The following is a 26,001-nucleotide window of genomic DNA, read 5'->3' as shown; positions in this document are numbered from 1 at the left end:
TAAGTGAAAACGGATTATGCAAAAGAAGGTGTGCTGACATGCTTGAGAGAAACCGTGTTATTTTCAATGGAAATTTACACGCAACTGGACAAAGACATGGAAGTTTACGTATCACCGCATCCCGACATCATGGAAATCGAGAGGGACATAGACACGAATTCGAGGCCCGTCAATCAAGACAGATGCCCAACTGTAAGAAGAGATAGACGCTTCAAGCACAAGGACTAGGGGGGAAAGCAAACAATGATCTAACAAATTTGGTTCCTAATTAATTTTCAGTTTAATAAAAATTATCTTATGTAAAGTTACTTTAACAGTAATTATAAAATTTTGAATATTGTCAATTCAATAAGCAGTATAAGATTATTGCTATTTTTCTGTAAAATTGAATAACTTAAACATTGCATTCTTCAGATAAAAATGTGTTATGAGTAATCAAATCACTTTGTCAAAACAGTAGAAAAATCTGATTCATTCTCGGCAAATTCGATTCATTCATTTCATCTCTTCCGCATGTAACTTGAACTAACTTTCTTGTTTATTTAAAAAAAAATCAAAGTTGTATTTTTGTAAAAAAAAAAAAAAAAAATATATATATATATATCTTACTTCTCGTTGAATTAATAAAAATCTATTAAAGTTAGAAGAAAAGCATTTCTGTTGTACCATTTCTAAAATATACATGTTTCTTTAACCTAGATTTGCATACCTAAATTTAAAAAAAAAAAGTTACGTCAATTATTCTTTATTTGTAAATCAAAGTACGGTTACATTAACCATCAGAAATCTCTTTCCAAATTGGGGACGCGGTGGCTCAGTGGTAGAGCGTTCACCTCCGGTGCTTGGGGTTTCTGGTTCGATTCCAGCTCGCGCCTTGTGGACTTTGTGGTGGACAAACACCGTGCTCGTGGGTTTTCTCGGGGTTATCCCGTTTCCTCCCACTTTCAACATTCCACCATTTTCATTCATTTCTCATCATCACCGTCTCCTTTAGCCTAACCGGCATAATCGTGGGACGTGAAACTGAAAGATTTCGCATTTCATTTCATTTCATTTTCTCTTTCGAAATTAACTCATTTCTTTTTAGCTTTTAATTTTATTTTATTTTATTTTTCTCTGTTTTTAAATAATTTCTGCTTTACACAAATATTTTGGTGTTAAAAGTGATAGTCAGTGTAGCCAACCTGAAGGAAAACTCCAGTAGCGAAAAATCTTTTTTTCAGCCTTGTAGCTTGTGAGATTCAACAATATTATATTTAAACACATTTAATAATTAGCTATGCACCTGTTTTCCTAGCGCCTTGGAAACACCGTTATGGGGAAAACAGGATCGATTAAATTTAATTCATCATTCTTTTTTAAATCTCGGAATCTCGGTATTAATTTTATTTTTCCTTTAACTTAAAATTATTCAAAACCCATACTTTAAACTTGGGAAACTGAAGTTCAAGCCTCATAAAATCAACTTCATTTCTCCAAACTCAAATACTTTTTTTTTGTGTGTGTGTGTGTGTGAAATAGACAAATAAGTCACCACTTTTCAACACCAATCCGCTTTAAGTAAAATCTCAGTTATTCCCTTTTTTATGCAATAGTAGGTTAATCCATGATTTTCATTAATTATTCTTTCTAGTTAATATTGAATATTGTACAGGTTTCTTGGGTAGAGCAATAAAAGTACTCGGGATTTGGACTTTCCCCTTCACCTTTTTTATTACAAAAGTTTTATGTACACAAATTATAATAAGTATTCCTCTAATATTTAGGTAAGATTAGATAGGAGCCCGGTGACCAAGCGTCGTGGGCTTTGAGGTGAGGTACTCTCGGTGACCAAGCGTCGTAAGAGGGGTGTAGATTAGGAATCTCTCTCTCGGTGACCGTGCGTCGTGAGAAAGAGGAAAGGAACCCGGTGACCAAGCGTCGTGGGTATAAGGATAGGTACCTCTCGGTGACCAAGCGTCGTGAGAGGGGTTTTAGGTGTTGTGATCAATTCGGGAAGATTGATGTTGGTCGAGGTGTGCAGGTCCTTTTTATTCTGTCTTGTCGGCTTCCATCGTCGATTCTCGTCCTTCCGACTGTTGGCGATGGTGATCGACTCCTCTTCGGGAACGTCGTCTGTTTGTTTGTGTTTATTATCAACACATGTAGTTCACACGTGGTTATTGCCTGGTACGGCAACGTGGGGATCCTTACACCCCCGGGGCGTAGAAAAAAAATAAGCCACTGAATTATTTTTTCGTGTTTGTGCCAGCATGGAATCTGCATATTGGGCACAGTAGACACTGGAAAACACTATAACACTGAAACACAAAATCAAAGTTAAAAAGCACTGGTCACTGATATCACTGTTTGAGGTATTAGCACATAAGTTTTAAAGTTGAAGTTGGAGCACTGACAGTTTGTCCTCTTAATCTAAGCAGGATCCGTATGGCACGTCATTTCCCTCAAAGGAGAGGTTGTCGAAGCTCTGATGATTACAGTTAATAGTTATAACTACGTCACAGATAGTAATGTCCGCAGTATATGTGATGAAGTTCGCACGTCATATGGTGCTATTATATAAAATGTTTCTAATATCGGTCTAGTTCTGGCTAGTACTAGTTAATAGAGACAAAACACAAGTAGAGAACGGCTTAAGTCAGTACTTTGAGAATTGTAGTCACGGCGGAAAAAAGGTTGCCAATCAAAAATCCTGATTTTCTGAACGCTCTGTATATGTAGGTTAATGTGTTAGTGACAGTTATATGATACGCAGCAGAGAAGCGAAGATAAAAAAATGTTGTAGCTGGCCTTGTGAAGTTCGTCCGCTCGAAGTCGAAAGAAAATGCTGGCTTGCAATTTTGTTCACTGAAGGAAATTGTATGTATGTATGCTTATTTGTATGACAGAATGCAGGTTGGTTAGGAATTATAAGAGTGAAAAAAAAAAAAAAAAAAAGACAAGGGGTCGCTTGCGATTCGAATGCTAAGGTAGGTACTAGATTTGGTCACCTCAAATAGTTAGCTGTATCATATGCTGTATCTTGGTTTCTTCTATTCCATGTTTTATTTCTTTTTTTTTTTTTTTTCTTCTTTGCCGCTGAAACATGAAAAGTGCGCTTCGCATGTCACTCGTTTATATCTGCTGAGAGGATGATAATCTTGGTTTTCTCTCTTCTTATCTTCTCTTTTCTTCTTCCTAGCTGGTGCGTATGTCATCATTATCATTGTATATGTATTCTTCGGCGGCATGAAATGGCTTAATCCTGTCAATGGAAATATTCTGGTCTCTCTCCCTGAAATTATGGGGCATGCGAACTCGATAGAAATTATTGTTTAGTTTTGACATTATTGTAGCCGGTCCGCAGTATCTATCGGTCCATTGTGATGACTCTCTAATTCTTCGAAAGGGAAAGTAAATGAGTACTTTATCTCCAGTGTGAAAAGTTTGTTGTTTATGTCTTCTATCAAAGTACTTCTTTTGTTGTTCGTGAGCCTTCAGTAAGTTATGCCGTGTCTTTTCTCCAAGTTTTACGAGTTGGTCCCGTTCAAGCTGTAGCTGAGGGGTAATCTGTAGTTTGCAATCGCTGATGGTCCTGGGTTCGTATCCAAACATGAAAAAGAAGCTGGATTTCTTCGTTCCTAATTGAGCGAAACTATTTAAACCAAAAGTAATATGAGGTAATAACTTTGGCCATGTTTCGTGATTTTGTTGGCTTTTTAAAATTCTTGATCTTCTTTGCGATTTTTGGTGAGATGCTTATCTTCTCTCCGGATACAAGGAATCCTAGTACTGGGAGTTCTGTATATAACAGGTGCGTCTTCTTGGGGTTGGCTCGGAAGTCGTGTTTCCTTAATTTTTGAAATAAAAGCTCCAAATCTGAAAGTTGTTGTTCCCACGTATAAGAACCGATGACGATGTCATCTGCGAAATTGGTAATGCGTTTAGGTAAGCCGTCTAGTAGCATTTTAATTACTATAGTCAAAGATTGGGAAGAGGAACAACGACCCATTACGCATCTAAGGAATTTATAACTTTTGCGTGTATGATTTACCTCGAAAGTCATATATTTAGTGCTTTTTGGATGCAATTCTATTTGAAAATAGGACTGCAAGATGTCCAAACTTGAAATTAGGTTTTTCCCTTTTAAAACCTGTAAAACGTCCTCTGTATTTTGAAATGGAATACTTAGGTATTTTGTATAACTATTACATGCCTGGAGGTTCAATACAAGTCTGAAATCTGAACTGTTTGGCTTTTTGATTGCAATTAAAGGTGAGGAGAAATTACTAATCTGCGTCTCCGTTATGATTTTTGCATCTAACAGCTGTTGTATCTGCTTATCAATTTGATCTCTTATCCCTAATGGAATTGGTGGGGAACGGTGATGGAATGACGCATTTTTATCTATACGAATTTTGTGTTCATATCCTCTAAAATAGCCTATATCCTCTGGGCTGTATGAAAACACATCCCTGTATTTATACAATAAATTTGTTACAGCTATTCGCTGGTATTCTGGTAAATCCGGATTTATGTCAAAAAGGTTAATGTTAAAAGATTTAGCAGTTTGCCTTAATCTTTCCTTTATCTTTCCTTTATCCTTATTGAGTACGAAATTGATGCGCTTTCTTTTCGTCTTATTCTATTCTAAATGAAAATTCTTCCACGCCCTCCTTTGTATACGCCACTGGTGTACCTTTATTTAATGTTATTATTCGTGACGTGGGATTGGAAATGAGTAATGTAAGGTCGTTACTCGGTACTCTCATGGTCATTGCCTGTAAGCCGTATCGGTCTAATAATGATTGCAATGGAGTAATGTAAAATGCAGCGTCATGAATTGTTTCTTTTTGAATCGATACAGGAAAGTAGAAATGTGACTTCGCCGGAATCGTAACTTTACTTGCTGTGATGACGTTTGCATTCCTTTGCAAGTGCAAAGAGTGCGTTGTGTCTCGTGACATTTCTTCAGATTCTTGCTTTTCCACTGGAAACGTAGGTTTCCTAGGTTTTGTATATAATGATATAGATTTATTCTCCAAGTCTGAGAGAAAAGCCTTGTGAGAATGTCATTCCCAAAAATCGGATTAAAGTCAGCATCTATGATGCGGAAGTAATGTGAGAAAGTAGTGTTGCCAATTTTAAATTTAATTAAAGCTATTTCTTTTAAAGTTAGAACTTTGTTGGCAATGCCCTTGATACGAGTTTGAAATGATATTAGCGTACATTTTGGGGGTACATCCCGTCTTGACCACAGACTAAGACTAGAACCCGTATCTATTATAGCTGGTAGACTGTTTGCATTCACATTAATATTGAGCAACAGTTTATTATTTTCTATTCCCAATTTAACATGTTCACGATGTTCATTAATGGTCGTCTGGGTGAAAAATTTGGCGTCCGTGTCCTTAAAAGTTTCCGCTGTTGCCTGCTCTTCTTGATTGCCATCACATTTTAATTGTGGTGGTGTGTGTGTGGCCCGCGCCGACTTTTCTGAAATGGCCCGCGAGGCTTGACTTTGGCCTGCGAGCCCATCTATGCGTTTCCCTGGTTGGAATTTTTTGGATTATTCCAACACGTGGATGCTCCGTGGTTCTTCTTGTAACAAACTGAGCAGACTGATATTTTGTCGCCCTTTACAAAATGGTTCTTTTTTCTACCACCGTTATTTCCTTTATTGGTATTCTTCGCATCCGCTTTTTGTCCGTTTCCTTTACGATTTTTTTCTCCGTTGTTGCGCCTATAATTGGACTTCATGGCATTTTGTGCCACCATTAACGATAACTCGGCCATCTGATTTGCTAATTTGGTAAGGTCCGTGTGAGGAGGTTGTGAGGGCGGGTTTTGACTTTGGTGGGGGTGCGGATTTGACTTTTCTAAATTTAAAATTTTTGCGTTTACAAACTGTTTTGAAAGAACTTCAATATCAAACTATTTTCTAGTAATAAAGTAGGCCTGCTCATCAGAACACAGTTTATTCATGTTAACCCCTTACTGTATATCGTTAACTATGGCACCCTAACTGTTGATAAATATTTCCACCGGGGCACTTAAGACACTTTAACTTTTAAATTCTGTCCAGCATCGTTCTGTTTTTAAGAGAAAGTATTCTTTCAAATGATCAAACGGTAAAATGTTTTCACTCTCCATCTTTAGAAAGACAACACCAATCAAAGTAAAATAGACTACCATCGCACTCGTAGTTCAATCATTGTATGTATTGATTTGGAGCTGTCAAAATCTATGACAAAATCTTCCAGGTGCTTGCAATCAGTACATGTGATTTCCCTGAGACTATACTCATCTTCCAAAAACAACACTGGCACTAAGAGCTTATCTGTTTCTTTGTGTGTCGTTGACTGATTGTCGGTCATTGGTAGTTCATGCTCCATTGCTCCATCCTGAGAAATTCACTTAACAGGAAAGATATATTTATTTCCGAAAAAAATATACATATATTGTAATTACTCATCCGAAATGTAACAAAAAAAAAAAAAAAACTGGGTACGTTGTTTAAAAATTTGTAACGTGTTACCGTTACAGTTACTTCGGAAAAATGTAACGCGTTACTAGGAAACGTTACTTAAAAAGTAACGCGTTACTTCCTAAAACTGTTGTAGAGTACAAATGCATAATGAGTGCATAACAAATCCTGCAGAAAAAAAAAAAGAAAATGAGCTTCAGATATAGTATCTTAGCAACTCTATCCATTACGACCTTGGAACTTACTAAAGAAATAATAAACACTTCTGATCAGAGTATATACACTTGTTTATTAAAAACTAAATTAGTTTTTAATAAACAAGTGTATATATTCTGGTCAGAAGTGTTTAGTATCTTAGCATGTTGAGATTGGTCATTTATAATCTAGTTATTATCCTTTTACGAAAGTTAAGTGATATATATATATATATATATATATGGATAGTATAACCATCTTTTCCTATTTATCATTAATCACCATGTTCATGTTTCTAAGTTTATTTCGTTTTATTTTGGCAAGTTCTTGAAGTCAGTGAATCAGTATGACTCTAAAAACTCGTGGAAGTTCGAGGAGTGAGACTTGATGAATAGAGTGGCTGAGAAACAAGTTGGGGTCTGTAGTTATGGACTGTTGCTATAGCAATTGCTGAAGTGCGAGTAGAAGCGTTGTTCCGATAGGGCATAGAGCTGTCTGTCTTTCTTCTCAGATTTTCCCTCAGACGTTTCGGAAGTTCAGAAGATAGCCTTCGGACCAAATCTATAGGAATCATATGACTGCATTCTACAAGGAAAGTTGTGAGAATTAACCTTTAGGTGTGGCCGAACCCACCATGACTACCATTTCAAAACTTTTTCTGATTTTTTTTCTTGCTTCTTCACCTACACATACGATGTAGCGTTTAGCGGAAACTCCTATAATGTACTTTTTTTTAGCATGTGTGATCAAGTATTTATCTTCTTATAAGTAATCTTCTATTTCCGCTTCAGGATTCATTTACTTTAACTGCGGTGAAAGTACTTTTAATGTATTTTTATGTAATAATGTTTTCACTATTTTCTGGTAAGTAATTTGTTTTATATAATCATATTATACTACCTAGAATTAATGTAGTATTTTAATTTTCGCTTTAATTTTTGAACCGAAACGAGACACTTTTCAATCTGAGAATTAAAAATAACATGTATCATGTGTCAGGAGGAGTAAAATTAATTTACTCTTCACATCCGCTTTTAAAATTTCTAGCAACGCCACGAAGACATAATCCTGATTAATGTTCAGTAGTTTACTATGATTACTGCGGATGGCAAGGGACACCAACGTAATAACCAAGGTCGGGAATCGAACTTGGAATCCGTCCAGCGCCTATGCATTGATAGCTTCGCCAATAACAACCTGAATACATACAAAGCTATCCGCACACAAACGCTGTTACCAATGCAAATTATGACGCGATGCAAATAAAACGAAGTTTTTTTTTTTTTTCCAACCTCACCACAAACAACCGCAACAACCATAACATAGAAGTTATGTTTAAACAATATGCTTCAGCAATTTGATTCTATTATAGAGAACACAATATAAAGAAACCTCTAATGGGCGGACTATGCACACCAACACCAAGGAAATTATTAAATAAAATGCATCCTCAGTTCAATTGATTGTATTTGAGATGCGTACAACAGTTACATACTTACTCTGTTCTTGGTTAACAAAGTAAGAAAAAATAAATAAATAAATAAATAAATAAAAAGTTTATAACAGGCACAACACAGGCTTTCACAGTATTACACCATTTTGCAAAATGCTGTCTCCTTCTTCCCGCTTCCCTGACGAAGCCCAGGCGTAAAATGAAGTCTCGGCCCACTCATAACATATAAATTTTTATTCATTTCGTCTCATAAAAAAGGTATGTGAGAGTACGTTATCATAATAATTCCTACGGATGAGGTTCAAACATGAATAAAGAGTGCATTGTAACGTAAAATGGAAGAAAGCGCAGAAATGAAACGAAATGCATAAAATAAAATGAATATCCACATGAATAAAATCAGTTCATAATAAAGATCACTAGAAGTTCTCACGGATTATTAATACATTTAAAATAAAAATAATCTACATCGCTGTATTGACCAAGTATTCAATATTCCATCTTTCAATATGTTTTTTCTTTACTTCTTACTATTATCTCTTCTTACCTGTAGTTTAACTTAAAACTTCCTATGTTTGAATGATCTCATATCTAGCACATTTAATGTTTGAAGTATTAGTTTCGTCGAATACGATGTAAGATTTTGAGTTGATATAATATATATTCTCAGTGCGCAATGAAATTAAAACATACTAACTATAATTATGCTTGTTTCGTTTCTTTACCAGATCGGGATTAAGAGTTTAGTTTCTACATTATAGCAAAATAAATCGCATTTATTAAAAAAAAATCAATCAATAAATGTGATATGTCATCAAAATAAATAAATAAATAAATAAATAAGAAATAAAGAACGAAAATTAGACACTTACTCTTATTTTGTTGTCACCTAATTCCAGCAGATTCAAATTCTTTAGATGACTTAAATTGTCGATTTTCGTTATCTTATTGGCGCACAAGAACAATTTCTCTAAGTTTAGCAAATTCTCTAAACCCTGAATCTCTCGTATCCTGTTGAACGACAAATCAAGGATCCTGAAAGAATTATTTAACATTTTAAATGATAATAAACAGAAATACATTACATTACTAAACTCTGTACCAATGAAATGAAATACAAAAATCGACTCCACATTATTCTTAAGAGTCTTCATCCCGGCGAAATTAAAATACCGCTAATTTTATACTAATTATGTGATATCTTCAAATAAATAAAAGATAATTGAAATATGAAACAAGAGCGCCCTTCACAATATTATTTTGCATGAGGTATCGTTATCACAAGTCACCTAGTGGCTTTATGTTTTCAGCTGTTTAGAAACGCGAAAATAAATGCCGATTTTCAAAATGGCTCGAAATCAAAAGCAGATAAGTGAGTCGTGATAACGGTTTCTCGTAAAATGATATTGTCTAGGGCGCTCTTGTTCCACATTTCGATTATCTTTTATCTATTTGAAGATTTCACATAATTACTGTAAAATTAGCGGTATTTTAATTTCGCCGGGATGAAGACTCTTAACTAAATGATATGAAAACCTTAGTAAGTCAATGTGTTACTCCCACCGAAATAATTTCGAGAGCGGCTCCTGGTCTCCTATTCGGCGGCTTCAAATACGAAAATCGATTAATTCACTGAACGTATAAATTTATTTCTCCATAACTACCATTTTAGTTTAGTGAGTTCCACCTCCATGCGATTTCTTTTTAATTGACAGAAAGTTTGGTTTGGTATCAAATCATGAAATATATTCTTGGAAATCATAGATTTTTCTTAATTAAATGATGCAACTAAGCTTACAATGCCAACGTGTTTACCCCAGCGAAATCATTTTGAATGCAGCTAACGATTTCGTCGGAATAAACACACCGGCACTGTAAGGTTAGTCATATCATTTAGCCTGCACAAAGTTTATTGATTATCTTCACATGTTAAGTTTTCTGCAAAAAAATATTACACATCTACAAGGCTTTCGATGGTTACAACAACCGTTTATTATAGTGATACATTAGGAATCCTATAATGGTGTGTTTTAGCTAAAGTAGGTATTTTAATTGAAGTTTCTTTCAACATCTGGGATTCACAATGATTAGTAAAAGTACCTATGAATAAGAAAGAAAATGAATGTCCACGATCAAGCCATCGTGTTTCTGATAAAATTTACCCTCGAATTTTAAAACCAATTTTATAAAGATACATTCTAGTTCTAGTTCGGTAGATATGTTCTAGAAAATTCTAGTTAATCCAAATAATTCTCAATAGCTTATTTATTGTTGGATATAAGCACGACTAACACATTTCACTGACACTTCGATGAGTCAAGGCCGTGTTCTCAGATACAAGGAGAGGTTTCGTCTAAAATGAAAAATAAAAATATTTCTCAGAGAAACTTGAAAATGATTCAAATTGGTTGGTCGGTTTGGGGCTTAGCGTCCTTTTTCAGCACCGAGGCTATGTTAGACGTGGGTCTACAGTTTAACGTGAGATTGGAGCCACATGAGCTCCTATCGGAAAATGAACTATAGAAACCATCTCCACAATGAAAACCTTACAGTGTCCCTCAATTCAAATGTTATTTTATTCTGTGTAACTTGATAATTTCGGTGGAAGCGAATTCAGATCCCCAATATTCTCTGCTCGGTACGATATTGGGATAGGTATACATATCCAGTCTATATTCAGTATGACTGAAAATGATATATTACCAATTTTTTTCTCTACCTTTTTTTAACTCCTTTTTCCACCTCGATGACACACTATTCAGTCTCGACAGTTAAATGTCTACATTTAGTTTCTTGAGTGTTCTTTTTTTCGTAACTATCATGCTAAATACTACTTTGATCTTCACATGGCCAAGTCAAGATTCCTTTTATTTTAACTATATGAATATGAGGGTGACGGATTAACATAAATAAATTAGCAAGCACTTATTGTTTTTACTTCTTTGGTATGCTATGAATTAATATAAATAAATAAATAATAAAAAAACTTTTAATATTATCAGCATGTCAAAAGATGTAAGAGTAACTATTAATTTTATGCATTACTAGCATTAGTGCCCACTCTACATACGAAATAAACATTATGTAACCCGCAACACAATAGAGTAGTTTGAAAAAAAGAGTGTAAAAGCTTCTTCAGGCCAGCCATCTTGTGTGGTTTTCCTCATTCACACCAGACAAATGCCGGGATGGTCCCTAACATATAGGTCCCAAGCCGCTTCCTTCTTTCCCCACTCCTTTCTACCTTCTCTTTCCTCGGATAGTGTGATCACCAAGGGACGTCATTCCTAATACGTGACGAGCTAACATGGCCAAAGATTCCGAAAGCCCAGAAATCTAATTTCTAAATTTTCTAAATATATGTTTTTTGAACCTCTAGAACGTGCTGGTGAAACTCTATATGTGAACAAAATTTGGTGAATCTAGGTGACTCCTTTGTACGCAAAAATCTGATGACAGATACGCACACATGTTCTTTTATACATTAGTAAGGATTGTAAGGAGTGGTTCTTTCTGCACTAGATTCAAGAAAATGAACACATTTCAGCAAGTTAGATGAAATTTTGGCCAGAAAAATGTGAGACACTGAAAGAGGAGAGGGAAAACTACGATGTTACCATGTCAATTGGCATCTGACACCATACCGTCTACACTTCATTGGGCTGTGCGGTAGTAAAGGACGGGTTGCTTTCAACAGTGCCAGGTAGCATATTTGAGGAAATATGGCAATAAGAAGGTATCACTAAAGCAAAAAATTACACGTTTAGTGAAAAGGTTAAACACGATAGACCACTTTCGCAAATATGAAGCTTCAGTCACCTTCACTTCTGCTTAGACAGTGATGCTGAACATTTTCAGCACCTCTTCTAGTCCCAACCAACACGCTTTTCATGGGGAAAGGTATGTAGCCATATATACAAGTTCAAAACCCAATGAATAGTCTTTCATATTCATATTTTCTTACGTTTAATACTTTAAAGATTTACCCTGTAGATCTGCTATTTATAAATTATTATTTGTTCTAAAGTTATTTTAGGTGAACAGAAACTTACTTACTCTAAATTCACTAAGCAATCCAAGTTTTCGATGACTGTGATTTGATTGTCATACAACTCCAATTCCCGTAACGTGACGAGACTATCCAAGTTTTCAATCTTTTTGATTAAGTTCCATCTGAAGTATAACCTTTCGATTTTCGTTAAAGCCTCTAGATTTTCTAATCTTCCTATTCGTTGATGATTCATATCCAGTTCCTTTCACATAAAAATAGAAAATAAAAAGTGTCAGACCACACATATACACAAGAGATAGCAAACATACACAAATAGTGTCGTCAGGAATTTATCTTTAAGGGGCTTGGTCAGAAATTTTCCACGTGAATGTCCATCTGTGACTAGATGTGAATTTCAGAATTTCGAGGCAAAAATAAAAATTCCAAAATTCGTTCTCTGTGTTGTAATAATAATAATAATAATAATAATAATAATAATAATAATAATAATAATAATAATAATAATAATAATAATAATAATAATAATAATAAAGACAAACCTAACCGATTTTCTTTATCTTTCTGCATTCCGATGGTAAGCTGATCTGTTAAACAACAGAAAAGCACAAATAGCATAATACTTTAGACAAACAGTTACTATCCTGAACATAAATTTGATTATCTTAGGGTCCACATAAAACTAATTTTAAAAGCATAATAAAACATAATATTACAAAAATAAAGCATAGAAGCATAATATAGAAGGTTACCCACGATTAAAAAAGTCAACTTTCACTACCCCTCCCGAACGACGTATTTAAACGCTATTATATTCTGATACATTGCTAGCTACATTAGAGCCTGGACTTGATAACAGTATCAGTTGAGCACGTGACGAAAAAAAAACAACCCCCACCGGAGAAAAGTTTGGCCATATAACACGGTATCTCAAAAGTCATAGTCAAAGTCATATCATCCGAAACAACCTCGCATTAGAAACACGTCACAAAGCGCGTAGACACCGCTTCACAGAGCACCACATCCAGTAGTAGTTCCCAAACACCAGAAAACTGTGTGGAAATTGAAATGGGTGTGTACCTTGGATGAGAGGTGTCTCTACTTACAATTAGATGAGATCAACAGAGTTCGATCTATTTTCTACCATCAAACAGACGACAAAAATGTTATGACTTTGTGTTGCAGTGCAAGGAAGTTTTCCAAGCGATTTCTTAAGTTGCTAAAGCGGTATGGTGAGATTCCCATTCTATGCAAGAGTTTGCTACAGTGGGAGATTGTTCGGGCTTGTGGCCGTCATATCGAACACAATCGGTGTGAAGAAAAGAGATTTACTAGCCAGATAACTGATTCAAAGTCGACTGTTGTTATTGTGGGCATCCTTTCTGTATTTAAAATAGGAGAGAATAATAATAATAATAATAATAATAATAATAATAATAATAATAATAATAATAATAATAAACAACCACCACCACCACCTGATGAGAGAACTTATCAACCAAAAACAGTTCTGATAGTTTCCCAGACTAAAAACTGAAGCAGGCATGTGTAATTTGAAACAGGAGGTGGGTCATCACAGAGTACTTACTGACATCAAGAGCCTAAGAGACAATAGGTAATATTTTCACAAGAACTGGATAATTGTATTCAATGAAGAAACTCATTTATCGCATGCTATCATCAACACGAATACAAAGACTGTTATAACGGTAACCAAACTCATTGAAGAAAAGCAGAAAAAAAATATTTTCTGTTTTACTGGGAAACTTGACCCTTCATGTTCTGAACTCTTCGCTCAATTTTCGGTGGTACACTAGACGTTCCAACGCGGACATTATCAAGGTGGAGATCAGTTACCCAGGAAGAAATTTCAATGCAGTTTAAGAGATTAGTAAGAAATTAATTTTCAATACCGGATGAGGTGGGCCGGCTGTTGCATATAGCTGATCTGAAGAAAACATTTAGAAACGTGGAAGTCAGATTTCCGTTTGAATAGTTCTATCTTGAGGTAGTGGTGACATATAAATAAAATGTCAAGAAATGTGATATTAATACAGGGGAGGTAACTAATAAAAGTTCAATGAGTTAAAAATCGGGTAATATCTGATCCCAGGTAACGCCTGTTTTAAACTATTTACTAATTCATTTCTTATTTTCTTTTCAGCATACTATATCTTCGTGATGGGGACAAATAGCTCTGTTGCTGACGCGCTCATTAAACTATCGTGATCATCATTAGCTTATATCTTCACAGATTCTACAAATGTATTTCATATTAATGTATGTATGTATAGTGTATGTTATTTCGATTTTGTAAAAAGAGAAAATAAAAAAAGAAAGGAAGAATACGGCATGATTTAAAATTTGTTAGGCATCATGTCAAAAAAAGTAAAACTTTTTATGAATAATAAAGCATAATCCTTGGAAAATTGAGTGCCCATTAAGTTTGTCTAATCATTGTAACCAAGGATTAAATTTATTATTTTCATCAAAATTGAATATCCGTGTACGCAATGGGAATTCGGGGTTTTACTCCCCCTTTGAGCAAAATATAATGGAAAAGTAAAAGAATTAAGTTGGCAGTTAGGAGCGGAAAAAAATAAAATTTACAGGGAGGCAATATATACAACCAGAAAGTTTAGTGAAAGGAGAAGAAAATGAAATGTGTCCACTCGTAATTGTTGCGTGACCACGAATGCAGAAAGTCAATTAGTAATGTGGAACTATTTTGAGGTGAGCAGGAAGGTCGTAGTAGATAGCAGCGTAGTAGGAAGCCATGATTGCAAACGCACTATTTTTTATATCAGGAAATGTATGCATGAAGAGGTAGTAGGAAATATGAGGGATGTGAAGAAGCTAAGAGAGCGTGACAGTGAACGGTAATTGTTTCTTGTAGTAGTTGTGCGATAAGGGGCACACCGTAACCTAGTGATTAGAGCGTTGGATTCATGTTCGCGTGGTTCCAGGTTCGATTTCCGACCGCCACTTCCCCAATTTTCGGCGTCCACCCAGCGTCGTGAGACAAACTAGGGACTCACGTGAATAAAAGACGTGACGATCACTAGTTCTACAAAGCTCCCGATACGCGGCGCGCTTATCACGTGTTCGTCGTTAGGCTAGACGTAGTTCCACCAGTCGCTAACAGATGGCGTGGAGCGGCTCAGGCCGGCAAATCGGGCCGTTACACCAAGTGGTTTGATTTGATTAGTAGTTGTGCGATAAACGTTCGTTAGTTTTATACTGATACTGATACGCGAATGAGAAAAGATTAAGGTATTTAACTAAACATGAAAAAGTTATCGAGGAATTGCAGGAAATATAGTAAGGAAATGGAAATAAGTATTTGGTCTAGGAATTAATTCGTGCGGGTGGACAAGAGATGGCGCAACGAACGCAGCGTCCCACAGTTCCGTGTATCCACACATGTGTTGCAAACCCCTGTCATCGCGTATCGTTCGTAGTATAGGGCAGTGGATTAAAGCGTCAACAACACCAGTTTGTAGTTAAGTGAACATGGCGCAATTTGTGCCTGATAAAGTGTTTTTGCGGGGTGTCCTGCTGCATTACTTTAACATGCAGAAAAGTGCGACTGAAAGTCATCGTATTTTGGTGGAAGTGTATGGTGACCATGCTCTAGCTGAGCGAACGTGTCAGAAGTGGTTTGCACGGTTTAGAAGTGGTGATTTCGGCTTGGCAGACCAAGAGCGAGCTGGACAGCCAAAAAAATTTCAAGACGAAGAATTGACAGCATTGCTCGAGCAGGATTCGTGTCAAACGCAGGAACAACTTGCAGCAGCATTAGGCGTTGATCAAACAACAGTCTCCAAACGCTTGAAAGCCATGGGAATGATTCAAAAGATGTCACATTGGGTTCCACATGAATTGAAAGACAGAGACGTTGAAAGACGAAAAACCATTTGCGAATTGCTGCTTCAACGACAGAGCAGAAAGGGATTTCTGCATCGAATTATTACGGGTGATGAGAAGTGGATCCATTACGAGAACCCTAAACGAAAAAAGGCCTGGGTGAAACCAGGTGAACCAGGTCCATCACAACCAAAACGAGATATTCACTGTGCAAAGGTTATGCTGTGCATATGGTGGGATATGAAAGGTGTGGTGTACTATGAGCTGCTGCAACCGGGTGAAACTATGAATGGAGAACGTTATCGACGACAATTAATACGTTTGAAGCAAGCTCTGGCCAGAACACGACCAGAATGGGAGAACAGACATGATAAACTTATTGTTCAACATGATAACGCTCGCTCACATGTCGAAAAACCGGTCAAAACCTATTTAGAAAATGTCGGATGGGAAGTTTTACCCCACCCGCCGTATTCACCAGACGTTGCTCCTTCGGACTACTACTTGTTCGATTGCATGAACAACGATTTGATTGGACAGCGGTTTACTTCTTTGGAAGATATCGAAACATGGGTCTCTGACTGGATCGCTTCCAAGGATGAGGACTTCTTTCGCCACGGAATCCGTACATTGCCTGACAGATGGGCGAAAGTGGTGGCTAGCGATGGACAATATTTTTCTTAAGGTATTTATGTATTTTGTGTTTGTACTACAGCTTCAATGTGTGCGTACCAACCGCACGAATTAATTCCTAGACCAAATAGAAGGGGATTATTGTATACATTTCAGTGTAATGGAACAGAAAATGGACAGAGATGTCGAAAAAAGGAGTCTGCAGTAAAGTGAACGTTTCTCGAAAGCACGAACTTGTCATTACACAACGTTTTGAGTTTCGTTATATATTGGTGATTCCTTCGAAGGGACAGAAATGAAATGAAATGAAATCTATAAGTTTTACGTCCCACGGTTATGCCGGTTAGGCTAAAGGAGACGGTGATGATGAGAGATGAGTGGAATGGTGGAATGAAGAAAGTGGGAGGAAACGGGAGAACCCCGAGAAAACCCACGAGCGCGGTGTTTGTCCACCACAAAGTTCACTTGGCGGGGGCTGGGATCGAACCCGGGACCCCAAGCACTTCGAAGGGACAGATATGACTTTATTTGATACGAGTTTCAGTGTTCTCGGGAAATGGTAAGTGAATGCAGTAGTTATTATCACTAAGTGTGTATCGTATGAGCAGCTGAAAATTTGAGGCTTATCAAAGGTGTGGGAGAAGTTGTAAAATTGATGAATCAAAACTTGGTAAAAGAAAACACAATTGGAGAAGAAGCATGGAAGAGTAGTGTATTTTTGGTAAAATCGAAAGGACAAAACAAAATTCTTTTTTCTGCGCGTAGACTCTCCAACCAAGGAGAGTTTATTGCACATTATAAAAGAGGAAATTTTACAGGCACGTCAATAATATCCTACTGTTGGAAATCTTATGATCGTCTTAATGATGAAGGACTTAAGTACAGCTCACAGATGACGAGAAGAACCCTAAAACAGGGGAAGCGGGGAAAGGTCAGCGACACGATAAAGTTCATTTTCGGTTTTTGAGGTATGGTCTATACTTAGATGTCGTCTGCTACTCCGGGTAGTTATCTGTGTGCTATTCCGTGGTGTCATTTGAAACCCCCGTGCGAAAAGTGGGAGAGCCCATACCTACGTCACACTACTTCTGCTAGGGTTCTTCTCGTCATCTGTGAGCTGTATGTACCTGAGAGTCAATCACTCAGTGGTATTCCAATGTACAGAAGCAAGTGGAAAGTGGAAACATCCATGTTGAAAATGAACGTGTAATGGGACAGAGAAGATGTTGCACACGCAGTCGTCCATTGAATCTATGTTCGTAATTATGTCCACGCTCAAGGTTAAGAAAACAAAGCACTTTCGTGGCTATTAAGCGAAGTATCTCTTCAAGCACGGAACCAACGAGAATGTTGTTCATGAATTTTTACTCGCAGCTGCGAAGCTGTATCCACCCTCACACTGACAGAAAGGTAAAGGGATCGCTTTTTTAATTTCTTTATACAGCATTAGAAAATAATAGGTAGTTGGAAACACTGAGGAGTTGATTTGACAAAGTACTAACACAATATAAGAAACGCGTATACGCTAAGTACGTATGAAAGCTCACTGAAGTGTATTATACCTAAGCCTAACCTAAACTAAAATAACATATTCCTAACATACTATTCTGCTCCATCTGTGGAAATTTACGATTATTACGGAAATTTTATCGGTACTTCTGGTTACTGACATTCCGTATTATTCTTAAATTTCCACCGAAGTAAGAAAAAAAAAGTATGCATGCTAAGTGTAACTCGACACTTTTCACTTAAAAAAAAAAAAATCCTTTGTATTGGTCAATACAGATGTACATTTACCTCTGTCTCTGGATCAATTATGATAATCTCTCCAGGTACATCATTGCCTTCGCTAACATCTATAATACAAAAACATAGCGTTAAATATTACACAAATGATTAAAAAAAAAAAAAAACTATTAACAATAATTAATTTACGTAAGCCTTTCATAATATCGTAAAACAAACTAAATTGTTAAAGAAAATAAATAGACAAGACCAAATAGTAACCATTAAAGTCTGGAATTTACGTAAATACTTAATGAATAGCATATTATCAATCACAGTCTTTACATTATTTTAATACAGAAAAACAGAAGTGCCCTATAATAATTCGCCAAAATGTATAATCCTTGTTTCAGAAATATATGTCATCAGTAAAATGAATAGAGAACTCGAGAACTATTTCAAATAATACAAAATGATACTGTTCTTGCTAAATACGATAACCTAAATAATCATAGGCAATACGTTTGTCACGTGCTTAATGCATCAACATTAGTGTAATTACGAAATTATATAAATTTAGTATATCAATACGAAGTTAGATATTTTAAATTTCCAATTACAAATGGGGAGTATCACACTATACGTCACCCCACAAAAAAAAAAAAAAACATCTATGTATAAATGTTAGTGCACGGGGTGAATATAGAATGTTATCCCCATTATAATTCAGAGTTTAAACTGTATAACATTGTATTGAAATACAAAACTTCCCTAAGTTCATAATCCCACTGGTGTTGATACATCAAGCATGCGACGAACTTCTTGACTATGATGATTTAAGCTGTTTTCGGTTCCTGAGGAAGCGTATTTGAGAAAAATACTCCAATTACTGAAGCAACATTAGCTTGTAAAGGAATATAAAAAGGTCAGTACCACTTTGTATTATGTACAATGTGTTCCTTGCGTTCCATTAGCTATTTCAACTAAAATTGTTCACAATATCTTTCATTGTGGACAATTTGTTCTTACATATCTATATTCAACTGCCCAAAATGGTAGAATACGAAACGTGTTTTAACTAGAATGTAAACAAATAGCCATTGGAAAATGTGTCTTGTGAGAACGCTTTTGGGTTCTCACAATTTCGAGAAATATTGTATTAACGTCCAACATTTCAACAATTGAACAATACTGGTTATAACGAAATTAAGTTAGTTTTATGCGAAGTTATGGGACCTGAACCGTGAAGTAACCCTAAATCCTAAAGGAAACACCGTCACATATACTCAAATAAACACAAACAAATCGATGCCCTTTGGAAGTCATTAATTATTGTTTGTTTTAGTTTTCTATTCGAGACAATCTTCTTTCCTCACCATTTCATATCTTAATTTAACTGAAGAGAAAAATATAATAAAATATAAGTATATGTATCCTGTTATGAATTCAATCAGAATCTCTAACGGGATATAGAAGAGCAATGTGAATACTTTTTAAGTTAGTTAATTAGTTTTCTTATATAATTTCTTTTCTACCTGAATGTGCTTCTAACATTTTTCTTTTTCTTTTTTCCTTTCAAATTTTGCATATTTCTGTACGATCATTAAGCAAAAATTGTTCCCAGCTTAATGTATTTAAGATCTTCACTGTGTCTGCAGCTATCATAACTCATTAAACAGTAATGATTTTCAATTTGAAAAATCAAAAATTACATGTATTTAAAAGTTGTTTCAGACTTAGTTACAAAATGTAAAAGCACTTATTTATATATATTCAGTACTCACCTTTGTGTTCCCAATGACAGATTCTTTTTGTGAATTATCATTTGTGATATAATTAGAATTAAAATAGTTCTTCTGTTATCGACGAATTATAAATTTACATATTTCTATTTCTTCTTACTCCAAATCTACGTATTAATAATATAAGAAGTATGGAAGATGTAAATTTGCAATTGGTTGCTGCCAGAAGAACGATTTTTCTTCTAAATATATTGCAGGTGATAATTAAAATAAAATTAAAAAAAAACTTATCGTAAAACATAGAGGTGAGTGCTTAAAATATTGTGTTATACTTGTTTTATTCCAATGGTATAATTTCTGAAAAATAAAAACGTACGACAGTTAAAAATTCAAAATTACTTACTTGTTACACTTCACATGGTGCGAAGTGTCCCTGACTCGATCGATTCCAGACCATGTGAGTTGTGGTGGACAACATCGTGATCGTGAGTTTACTCGGGGTTCCCCCATTTCCTTCCACTCTCATTACACCAATTCTTTCATAATTATTTACTTTCATTAATTGTATCCATTTAAAACCGTGGGAAGTAACAATATAAATTAATTTCCAAATCCATCAAAAATACGTCTCACAATCAACATTTCAAAATCTTTTCACGCATAACAACGAAGCATAACAACGAAGTAATTTAAATGTGTTCCATGCGAACATATTCAATTTGAGAGGCAGTTAGTGTATTTTTACCCTTAAAATCAATCTCTATTTAAGTACAATTATTTATTTGTGTAACTTCCAAATACAAGTGTGAAAATTTTTGCACTAGAACCGATTAAGAACGAAACTTGAAAGAACTGCATCCAGGGCCTTTACAAGCTTGCAACGTAATGCTGGACAACAATGTTACACAATGAACATCATCAACTATAAATATGTCTTTACAAAAATTAATTCTACAGCGGCCCACAAACTACTCATGAGGATATAATACATAATCGAAAACGATACATTTAATTTCAAATTGACATAAATATGATGAAAAGAAAGAGCTGAATAAGAGTATATAAATGGTAGCACGCTGGGAAATTTTACGGATTATTATACTTCTTTTAATTCTTATACAATACACGGAAGTAAAAGAAAAAAATACGAGCAAAAGAATATAAATGTTACAGAAATGAAAAGGAAATTATATTCTGGAGAACATGTAGTAATACTTTGTGTAATGTAGTTCCGGAAGTTCTGGTTATTAAGCAATGATATACCTCACTGTGGAATCTTCTTCTTATTATTATTTGTAAAAGGGGAAGTGCCAACTCGTTACAATGATTTTTATTATTATTATTATTATTATTATTATTATTAATTTATTTATTTATTTATTTATTTAATCGCTGTCTTCTATTTATTATTACTTAACTTTATTTTATGTTAAGTCTCAGCTATTTAAAGAAAATAAAGAAATCCACAACAAACTAATTTGTGGGTTCCATTTTTGGCTCTAGTAGTTTCTCGAATCTACGACATTGTGTTGTATCTCGACAGATCTGAAATCGGTCCTACCTTTGTTTCCCCCCACGATGTTGTTCTGGTCGATCTAAATTTCTTTTCACCACATCTTCCAAACAACTAGATTTCCTTCTGCAAACTCAGATTTTTTTTTTCCATTCAAACCTACTGTATGTATAGCTACTGGTATTTTCACAATTTTGATTTCGAGTTAAGAGTATCTCCTCTAGTTCTTAACTCATAATTTCTAAAGTTTGGGTTGTACTAGGAAATATATTATAAGAAAAATATTATTTAAAAATATATAAATTCTTACCTCTTCTGTCGCTGTCTTCTTCTATACTTTCAGTTTGAGATACAGTTCTCTCAAAGCTTGGTACGCATTCATTTACTGGACCTGTAAGAGTTTATTTAAGACAAATTAGTGACCAAGAAGACATAAGAATCTAATGAAAGTCATACTGTAACACAGAAAAGTCTGGGATATTTTCAAGGAGCTTGGTTTAATACCCAAAACTGCTTCATATATTAATCTTGTTTGTCCTTATGTTCAGGAGACAAACTGTGTCCGTCCGTCCGGCAGACAAAATATTTTAAGAACTACTTGATGGAGAATCACCATCAATATTTTAGCCAGGATGTAGTGTCAAAATTTAGCAACTCAGTATGTTGATGGAGCTGATCCATAACAAGAAATAAAAATCAACCTTTTTCACTTTCGATGTTGATTACTATAAAGTAAACACGGTAACAGATAGTGAGACTTGGTTTCCTGCAATTGATTAAGCATCTCACCTATCCTTAACTCTCTACTAAAACCAGAAGTGGCAGAAAGCCATTACCATTTCCGGTTTCAATATTGATCTATTTTTTAAAATCGAGTTTGGGTTCTAAGGATGTCAACTATCTTCTCTTTATACCCTCTATCCAAACCGGGTCTACCAGAAATTAATCGTTTCTGGTTTTAACGTCGATCGCTATAAAGTAAAACACGGTAATAGTGAAAAGCGGGTTTTAGGAATCAATTAAGCTATCCAAGAATATATTTCATCATCAGTCTAATGTCTCTACTGAAACCGGAAGTGGTGGAAGTTACTACAACTTCTGTCTTTAATATTAATTGACAAAACATCACGCTATACAAAACAAACTCATTCATGTAGTGTACTTGTGAGCCAGAGCCGTAGCTAGGGGAGAGACAAGCGGGGCGGTCGCCCCGGGCGCTGGTACCAAGGGGGCGCCGAACAAACAAGAAAGAAAAGGTTGGAAAAGAGCAAACGACGCGACGCGGCGCGGCGCCCCGTATAAGTATTGGCGCCCTACCAAATCAATATTGTAGTCGGTCTGCAAAGAAATAAATTTGTTAAAAATTCTCTAGCTCGCTCCGCTCGCAAATCACACATTTCAATAAGAGTCACAACAAGTTTTTACTTATTCGCTGATAGCAAGGGGGCGCCGAACGAGTAAGAAGAAACAAAAAGTGTTGGAAAAGAGCAAACAATGCAGCGCGACGCCCTATATAAGTATTGGTGCCCTACCAAATAAATATTGTAGTTGGCTTGCAAAGAAATGAATTTGTTGAAAATTTACTTGCTCGTTCCGCTTGCAATTCACACGCTTCAGTAAGAGTCACAAGAAATTATTACTTATTACTTTGATTTCTTAAAGACAATGTAATATACAAGGTGGCGAGTAATGACTTATGCGTACACAGGAGCGGTTTCAAAATCGGAAACCATCTAAGTCTGAAATACGTGTTCGGCGTTGTGATGGTGATGAGTTTGCTTAATCACGCTTTTCTACACAATCGGATTAATCACGATGGTGAGAATGAAGGTATGAAAATGAGACAAGTCAAGAGAGACACGCAAGCTGCTGTTTGCGCGGGAATATTAAAATGAACGTAAACAAGGGTAACAATAACATTATCGAACTTGTAAAATAGGGGCGTAAGGAGTCAGAACTTAACCCAACGAATTTCGTCTTTTTCAAAGGCTGATAACTACGAGTGATTTTTCTTTATTCCATTGACATATAAACCGCTTCCAATTTGAAGGAATTTACTGGGATCATTTCTCCATCAACTACTTGTATCGCCACGATATTTTTTTCTATGTATACCTATCTAGTTGTGTTTTATCTACCTACATACATACAATATATATATACAGGGTTTGTCTTACAATTCTTTAAAAACTTTTAAAATAGGCTCCTCCTGCGTCGATGCAGCGCTGCCAGCGCGATTTCCAAGCATTGAAGGCGTCACGGAAGTCATTCTCCGGAATAGCCTTGAGAGCCGCGGTGCAAGCTGCTTGGATCCCCTCTGTCGTCTCAAAATGCTTGCCTTTCATCGGGCGTTTCAGGCGAGGAAACAAAAAGAAGTCCGGGGGAGCCACGTCTGGGCTGTAGGGCGGCTGCAGAAGCGTTGGGATGCCGGCCTTGGTCAGGTAGCTGTTCACAAGAAAGGCGGTGTGAGCCGAGGCGTTGTCGAGGTGCAGCTTCCAGTCGGCTCCGATGTCTGGTCGGACCCGATTGACTCTTCGTTTGAGTCTCTTGAGCACTTCCACGTAAAACTTGGCGTTGACGGTTTGTCCAGGAGGAACAAATTCATGGTGGACGATGCCTTTGATGTCAAAAAAGACAATGAGCATCGTTTTCACTTTGGATTTGCTCAGTCTTCCCTTTTTTGGGCGAGGAGACGCCGGCGTGTGCCACTCGGAAGATTGCCTCTTTGTCTCGGAATCATACTCAAAGATCCATGATTCGTCACCTGTGATTACGTTATTCAAAAATTGGGGGTCACTTTCACACATGTTCAAATTTTCTTGGCACAATTCCACTCGCCGCAATTTCTGGTCGTCAGTGAGCACTTTTGGGACAATCTTCGCGCACACCTTGCGCATGTTTAAATGCTCCGTCACAATTTCATGAACCACAGTTTTTGGTAAATTTAGCATCTGGGCAATTAAACGAATACTTAGTCGACGGTCTGAGTTCAAAACTTCGCGCACACGAGTCACATTGTCGGTGTTTGTCGAAGTCGAAGGTCTTCCAGCACGGTCTTCATCGGCGACCTTTTACCGGCCCTCCGGAAAGGCCTTGTGCCACCGAAACACACCACTTCTTGCTAAAGCATCATCTGGGTAAGCCTGCTTGATCATATCAAACGTCTCTGTCGCAGATTTACCGAGTTTAACACAGAATTTAATCGCGTACCTCTGCTCTAACGAACGCTGCATTTTCGGCTTGCACCACTCACAGAAACACGTCGCGCGAAAAAGCCTGTCCTGACTCTCCGTGTGCTCGGAGACAACTGACCAGCCGCTCGTTCGTTAGCTAGGAACGCCCTCTCTCTCTCTCTCTCTCTCTCTCTCTATATATATATATATATGTGTGTGTGTGTGTGTGTGTGTTAGTGTACTTTTAATATATTAATTAATAATAAGTAATTTTAATTCAGAACTTGCACTCATTAAGAAATTAAGTAATTACTCTAATTTCAAACGTATGTAGTAGCCAAACGATATTTTGGATTTTAAACCAAACATTAAACATATTCTTCACCTCCATCGAAATTCACAAAGACGGCTTCTGAATTTCCGTTATACTTCACAAAATACTTTTTTACCGTAAAAGAACTAATAAACTAACTCTATGGCCTATGGAACCCGGAAGTTCAATACCACGTTTATAAAGCCACTACAATGACTTCTATCCTTACCCAACTGGATCCAGTTTCTACTTTGTATTACTATTTTCGCGAGATCCATCTTAATATTGTCCTCCCATCTGGGCCTAAACCTTCCTAATGGACATTTTTCTATTGGATTTCCAGTCAAAACTTTTTAAAGCGTTTCTACTTTCTTTCATTCTCACTACATGACCTGCCTCCCTGAGATTCCTAGATTTGATGACTCTAACAATGTTTGGTAAAGGGTATAAATTATGCAATTCCTCGTTATGAAGTTTCCGCCATTGCCCATTCCCGTTCCTTCTGGTCCGAATATTCGTCTCAGGATATTATTCTCATATACTTTCAGTCTGCATTCTTCCCTTAAAGTAAGTGACCATGTTTCGCAACCATACAGAACAACAGGAATGATTATTGTTTTATATATTTTAAGCTTTAGATTCCTAGACAGAATTCGCGACGACAAGAGATTTTGAACTGAATAATAACACGAATTCCCTGCTTTCAGTTGACATTTAATTTCTTCGTAGATATGACTGATTCTAGATACTTGAAAGTATCCACTTTATCGAAAGTATTATTTGATACTTTGACGCATTAATAATTTGGAGTATTACGACCCCACCGTACTTCCATGTATTTAGTTTTTATTTCTACATTTACTTCTACACCCATGTTCCTGCAAGCGTTTAATAAGACCTGTGCATTTTTTT

At 36.1% G+C, this 26,001-nt stretch overlaps 1 protein-coding gene across 11 annotated transcripts in view; it reads right to left on the bottom strand.

Moving 5' to 3' along the window:
• The window catches only part of LOC145668721 (uncharacterized), a 96,457-nt gene that overhangs the window by 18,797 nt on the left and 51,659 nt on the right, over positions 1-26,001 (bottom strand). For all 11 annotated transcript variants that reach the window (XM_081736839.1, XM_081736835.1, XM_081736832.1 and 8 more), the window contains 4 exons: positions 21,914-21,994; positions 18,421-18,479; positions 12,171-12,367; positions 8,987-9,149 (listed from right to left, as the gene is read on the bottom strand). In XM_081736839.1, coding sequence (XP_081592965.1) covers positions 8,987-9,149; positions 12,171-12,367; positions 18,421-18,479; positions 21,914-21,994 — 500 coding nt within the window. The remainder of the gene's footprint in view (positions 1-8,986; positions 9,150-12,170; positions 12,368-18,420; positions 18,480-21,913; positions 21,995-26,001) is intronic.

The sequence above is a fragment of the Thermobia domestica genome, chromosome 13, assembly GCF_964235325.1.
Source record: "Thermobia domestica chromosome 13, izTheDome1.hap1.1, whole genome shotgun sequence".
Classification (NCBI taxonomy): Eukaryota; Metazoa; Arthropoda; class Insecta; order Zygentoma; family Lepismatidae; genus Thermobia; species Thermobia domestica.
Note: the sequence above shows the minus strand (reverse complement) of the source record. Positions and strands in the feature narration are given on the sequence as shown.